The sequence below is a fragment of the Micropterus dolomieu genome, linkage group LG20 (genome assembly GCF_021292245.1).
Source record: "Micropterus dolomieu isolate WLL.071019.BEF.003 ecotype Adirondacks linkage group LG20, ASM2129224v1, whole genome shotgun sequence".
NCBI classification, from domain to species: Eukaryota; Metazoa; Chordata; class Actinopteri; order Centrarchiformes; family Centrarchidae; genus Micropterus; species Micropterus dolomieu.
The window spans coordinates 11,433,678-11,439,866 of NC_060169.1; the positions used below are offsets into that span (position 1 = coordinate 11,433,678).

At 37.1% G+C, this 6,189-nt stretch overlaps 1 protein-coding gene across 3 annotated transcripts in view; it reads left to right on the forward strand.

The window, feature by feature from the left end:
• The first annotated feature begins 2,686 nt into the window (after positions 1 to 2,686).
• Positions 2,687 to 6,189, forward strand: part of pir (pirin) — a 27,457-nt gene continuing 23,954 nt past the window's right edge. The window contains exons 1-3 of one of the 3 annotated variants that reach the window (XM_046031771.1): positions 2,687 to 2,804; positions 4,237 to 4,355; positions 4,455 to 4,547. In XM_046031771.1, the coding sequence (XP_045887727.1) occupies positions 4,263 to 4,355; positions 4,455 to 4,547 (186 nt within the window). In that variant the 5' untranslated portion in view covers positions 2,687 to 2,804; positions 4,237 to 4,262. Of the gene's footprint in view, positions 3,472 to 4,236; positions 4,356 to 4,454; positions 4,548 to 6,189 lie in introns of all 3 variants that reach the window. The other 2 variants (XM_046031772.1, XM_046031770.1) reach the window with 2 other exon arrangements.

The window sequence follows — 6,189 nt, forward strand, 5'->3', positions numbered from 1 at the left end:
TCTCCCCCGATAGCTCAGTTTGGCCGGACGGCCAGCTCTAGGAAGGGTTCTGGTCGTCCCAAACGTCTTCCATTTGAGGATTATAGAGGCCACTGTGCTCTTAGGAACCTTAAGTGCAGCAGAAATTTTTTTGTAACCTTGGCCAGATCTGTGCCTTGCCACAATTCTGTCTCTGAGCTCTTCAGGCAGTTCCTTTGACCTCATGATTCTCATTTGCTCTGACATGCACTGTGAGCTGTAAGGTCTTATATAGACAGGTGTGTGGCTTTCCTAATCAAGTCCAATCAGTATAATCAAACACAGCTGGACTCAAATGAAGGTGTAGAACCAGCTCAAGGATGATCAGAAGAAATAGACAGCACCTGAGTTAAATATGAGTGTCACGGCAAAGGGTCTGAATACTTATGACCATGTGATATTTCAGTTTTTCTTTTTTAATAAATTTGCAAAAATTTCTACATTTCTGTTTTTTTCTGTCAAGATGGGGTGCTGAGTGTACATTACTGAGAAATAAAATGAACTTTTTTGATTTTTGGAAAATGGCTGAATACTTTCCGTACCCACTGTATCTACCTCTAATAGACAACAGAATAGTGGCTAAAGGATTGTTTTTACTCAAACAAGACAGGTTCTCACAAATGGTAATCCGTCCAAACAAATTAAATATAAAGATTTTATTAAGAAAAAGGATTACAATGTAGACAACTTAAGATAATACAACATGATGAAAATATAAAGGAATTATTGCTAAAATATTATAAATACAAAAGTTTATATGAAAATACAAACAATTTTAACAATATGCGGTAATAAAAACATAAATAATGATAAAATAAATTGGTTGGCTACATCCAAATCTAGATCTTCATCTACGCTGGTACTTGATGCAGGAAGAGCATCAGTTGGGTCTCCCGGTTGGCGCCAGTCTCTCAGGTAAATGGGAACTGTTGAATATGTAAGAATATGAATATAAGTAAACATTATAATTTGACTATGTTGACTGTTTTCCCACAAGACATGACTATCGTCAAATGATTTTAAATGAAAACATACAGTAAGTTTCTAATTATCATTCTAATGAAGGATAAAAAAAAATAATAAAATAAAAATCCTTTATAACGTTTTTTTCTTTTTAATTTAATAGTATTGATTACTGACCCATTTATCTCTATGGAAAATATAAAGATACTTGAACAGGACGTGTTTTAGCCATCATGTTGCATTAGAACAACCAAATAGAGAAAGTTGCTTTTATGTTTTTGAGAGAGCTATGTGCGGTGAATGTAAGTGTTCTGTTCTGAATATTTATTGTTGTCTTTGCTGATTGTATGCTGGAGAATTTGCAATAAATATTTAGTGTCAAAAGTCAAAAACTCATATTTTCATATCATAATGATCTAGTGAGTAAAATATGTGTGGCTTTCATTACAAGTTATAATAGGTAAGGTTGCACATGTTTTATGTTCATCCCTTCTGAATTCAGATAATGTAAGAGTTTTTAAGGGCACGAGGAAACCTGTGGGTATCATGGACTAACCTTACAGTAACGTTAAGTTACACTTGCATGCAGCATGTTAAGCTAACCACAACGTGCCTTACTCTACACTGTTACCCGCTGAAATGTCCCGGTTCCTACACGTTAACATATAATGTAGATAAATAATTAAGACATGTCAAACAAAGACACAAATACTTACAAGACCAAAGTAAATGTCTTTTCGCTTCCAGTGTTTGCAGTAAACTCTCGCCTGTTGCTCGCTGAAAGGCCGAAATCTTAACGTATCCCTCGTTTAAAAATGGCGGATGTCTTTATCGCGAGATCTGGCCGTCCCTGATGTCTAACTTTCAAGTCTCGCGTTGCCAGTAGTCATGTCTCAGTAGGGCTACAGCTACCATCTAGCGGTTGAAAATAGTAATTGCATTTTGTTTTAAATTAAAATGAAAATTAATGCTGGGAACGTTGCAGCGAAAATAAAGATAATTAAAATGTTTCAATGTTTACTTGCATTTGATTAAATGATATCACGCACCTCAACAGCTGCATGGGTGAAAACTACATGTAACCAATTTGGTCTGAAACAGGGCTACGGCCAAGCCGTTGATATTAGACCACTAATTGCCTCTATTTCACCGGGTGGGTCTAAAAGCCGACTACACGTAGCCTGTCCAAATAAGAGCCAAATCGTGGCTACAGCTAGACCATGTCAATTTAACGACACTTAAAATGTTGTTGATATTATTGACATTGCAAAAATAATGCACGTGCTGCCAGGGCGACAGCCCGCTTTTAATCATTTTTGACTATTGACTAGAAGTGGGCTACAACAGGTGTCTGTCTACGAAGTAAATCGTGTCTACGCACAGGCTGCACGTAAATCATGTGTAAGAAATAAAATAAAAAAGTTATAATCACTGTAGACCTTGCTTAAATGATGGAATATCATATACATTGTAAGTTAGTTTGGCAAAAACGTCCTGTAACCACATGTAAAATTGCGGCTAGAAGTGGGTTACTCATAGCCGGACTAAATCAGGTCTATAGTAAACCTAGACGGTAAAATGACGGTTATTGCTTGCTGGGAAATAGCTTTTGCCCTGCACAAGGGATGGTGTAACTCTTCGGATATATTTGAATAGTGGACTACCTGACTCACACAGTTTCTATTCAGGCACGCCCCCGCCTGACTTCAGGATTGTAATCTTACCTGAGGAGGTGAAAAGGGCTGTAGTCACAACAAATATCGCTATCGAAACAGTAAAAACAACTAGAGCAGTGTCGGGACTTTTTTCTCTTACACGGTCAGGTAGGTATATTTTGGCTTTATTTTTAATGTAATTTAAGGTTGGCAGTCAAACACTGTTGAAAGTGCTGTTGGTGTCAGGTGTAGCAGGTGACTGCTCGTCCAGGTAAAGTAGCCTAAATAACACGCTACGCTTCCAATAGCATAGGCCTAAGCAGTGAAGCCTAGATATGATAAAATATGCAGTTAATAAAAAGGTGCCGTGCAGACAGACCTAACGTTGAAAAAAGCTCAATTTTAAATAGCAAGGAGTCGGTAACTAGGCTGATGCGGAAGCAGCAGACTGCTATCAGCAAATCACGGTGCTCCATTTTTTATTTTATTTTTTCACTGTGATTAAGTTCAGACGATCCGTTTTTCAAGCACGTAAATGCGGATAACACCCAGGACAGAGATGATGTAAAATAACATTTTACCAAACCAAGCCGTCAGCAGCAGCGCTGGGATCAGCTGACGATCAGCTGATCCGCTCAGCTGACTGCTCAGCTGATACACTCGCAGATGATTGCTGCTCTCAGATCGGCTAATCTATTTCAGTCGTCGTGACATCTACGTGTTGCCGTGAAACTCTAATTTACCGAGAAAAGTATTTAGTACAAAAGTATTTTGAAACTGGGAAAGCCCCGTGATTGCGTGACCTTTCCGGATATTTCGTCATATCATGTTTGCAGTAGGCTATTTCATTTTGGAATATTACCCAAACAGGTTTCTCCTCCTCAGTAGGCTATAGTTTGGATCCTTTTTGTCTGATTTTTAAAACCAAATCATTAAAACACCAGCAACAGTAACACTTTGAATTGCAGTTAAGTTTATAAGCTTATCCTTTGAGATCACTAACATACCATAGACAGAATGAATAAAGAAAGAAAGAAAACAATTTTCCTTTGTTTCTGCAACACCCTTAAGAAATTATAAAGAAAAAACAAAGGTCATATTTCCTGTCAAAAATGTTTCCCTGCCCACTGCATGCTGGGAAACTGTAGGTTGCACTGAATAATAGTGAGGAAGTGGATGGATAGATTGACATTTTATGTGATGTATGAAATATGTTATGCTCCATCCATCCATCGACAACCGCTTGTCCTGCATACAGGGTCGTGGGGGGCAGGAGCCAATCCCAGCTGGCGATTGCGGGGTACACCCTGGACAGGTCGCCAGTAGTATGTTATGCTGTAATATTATTTTATAAACAGCTGAATATATGTTTAAAATGGCTGTTTATGGCCCCAGTGACAAAGTCACAAACATCTAAAGTTATGACATGACATTTCCTCTAGTGTTTTACTGACAATTTCAAGAGGAGCTTGTGCACAGGAAAAAAACAAAAGATGGATTTTTTGCCTCAAAACAAGGAATTTTATTTTGTCAATAAATACTTTTTATTGCCATTTTATCTGTGGTTCATGAACATTCAGGTATATCTAATGTTTTTTAGTGACCAGTGAAACCTTTCCCAGCATAATGAATGTGAGGAGAGTGGAGAAGACAGTTCTGAGTGTGGAACAGTCAGAGGGAGTCGGTGCTCGTGTCCGCAGGAGCATCGGTAGAAAGGAGGTAAGTTTATCAAAATGTAAATGTGGTTCAACTATCAATCCATTTAATAAAACAAATGCCGTTGTATTTCATGCAAAACTGTACATATTTTGTTCCCAGCTGAGAAACCTGGATCCCTTCCTGATGTTGGATGAGTTTAGAGTGAGCAAGCCGGCAGGATTTCCAGACCATCCTCACAGAGGATTTGAGACAGTAAGGATATGATTGACTATTATTTTATTATTATTTTAATTTAATAATATAATTTTCGGCATTCCAAAGTATTAAGTGTAGAAAGTATGTACCCGGATCAGCATATGTAAAGTGGTTGTTGAATAAAATCGGAGGAAAACTTATATTAAACCCTTATATCAAACTCCCTTCTCTTCTACAGGACAAGCTTTTTCACATCATCACAAACAATTTCTCCTTTCTTTCTTTCTTTCTTTCTTTCTTTCATCAGGGTGGTGTTTGTTTCTGGTGTCCTTATGTACAGTCCACCAATCTGTCATGTAACCTATAGATCAGAGGTACGAAGCATATAAACCACATTGTGATCACCAGCTTTTAAAAACACTTTTTACAATGAAAAGAACTGCCGCACACTGTCTCGCTTACTGCTGAAATATTTATTTATTTAATTACAATGTCTCGGTCTGTCCGACCTTCAATAGGTATACCGTATACCTTAAATGTTGTGATCAAATAAATATTTCAGCAGTAAGCAAGACAGTGTGCACCTTCATCCAACACACCTGTCACACATTCATATGTGCAGAGATTAAAACAAAGTACCACATTTAATTTTAGCCAACACAGACATTTATAAGAGAAATACAAAACATTATGAATACAAAACCTATTACAGTACAGCTGAAAAAAAACAGTCAATTGACATAAAAATAATCAGCAACTATTTTGCTAATTATGTTTGCCATCCATTTTTCTCCCTGTCAAATTGGTATTTTGGGAAGTTTTTCCTTTCCTATCCAAATCTGAATGCTGGTCGTGGTAAATTTATGATTTGTGATATTGGGCTTTATAAATTTGACTATTCATTGTGAAAATAATCTGCAGATTAAACGATAATAATAATTATTAGTTGCAGCCCTACATATGATTTTACAACTGTCTTAACCCATTATTGGGTGAAAAAGCTTAATTTGAGTACAAATCGAGTTGTATGCTTTCAACCAGATTTTTCAAATTCATTCTTCAAAACTCAGCTCAGGATATTACCAATCACAAAGAAGAATCTTAACTGTAGTAGCACAGGCTTTGCACAACAATGAAAGGATATAGCAAATGCACTTATATGGACACTTATACAGTGGGTACGGAAAGTATTCAGACCCCTTTAAATTTTTCACTCTTTGTTTCATTGCAGCCATTTTCCAAAAATCAAAAAAGTTAATTTTATTTCTCAGTAATGTACACTCAGCACCCCATCTTGACAGAAAAAAAACAGAAATGTAGAAATTTTTGCAAATTTATTAAAAAAGAAAAACTGAAATATCACATGGTCATAAGTATTCAGACCCTTTGCCGTGACACTCATATTTAACTCAGGTGCTGTCTATTTCTTCTGATCATCCTTGAGATGGTTCTACACCTTCATTTGAGTCCAGCTGTGTTTGATTATACTGATTGGACTTGATTAGGAAAGCCACACACCTGTCTATATAAGACCTTACAGCTCACAGTGCATGTCAAATGAGAATCATGAGGTCAAAGGAACTGCCTGAAGAGCTCAGAGACAGAATTGTGGCAAGGCACAGATCTGGCCAAGGTTACAAAAAAATTTCTGCTGCACTTAAGGTTCCTAAGAGCACAGTGGCCTCCATAATCCTCAAAT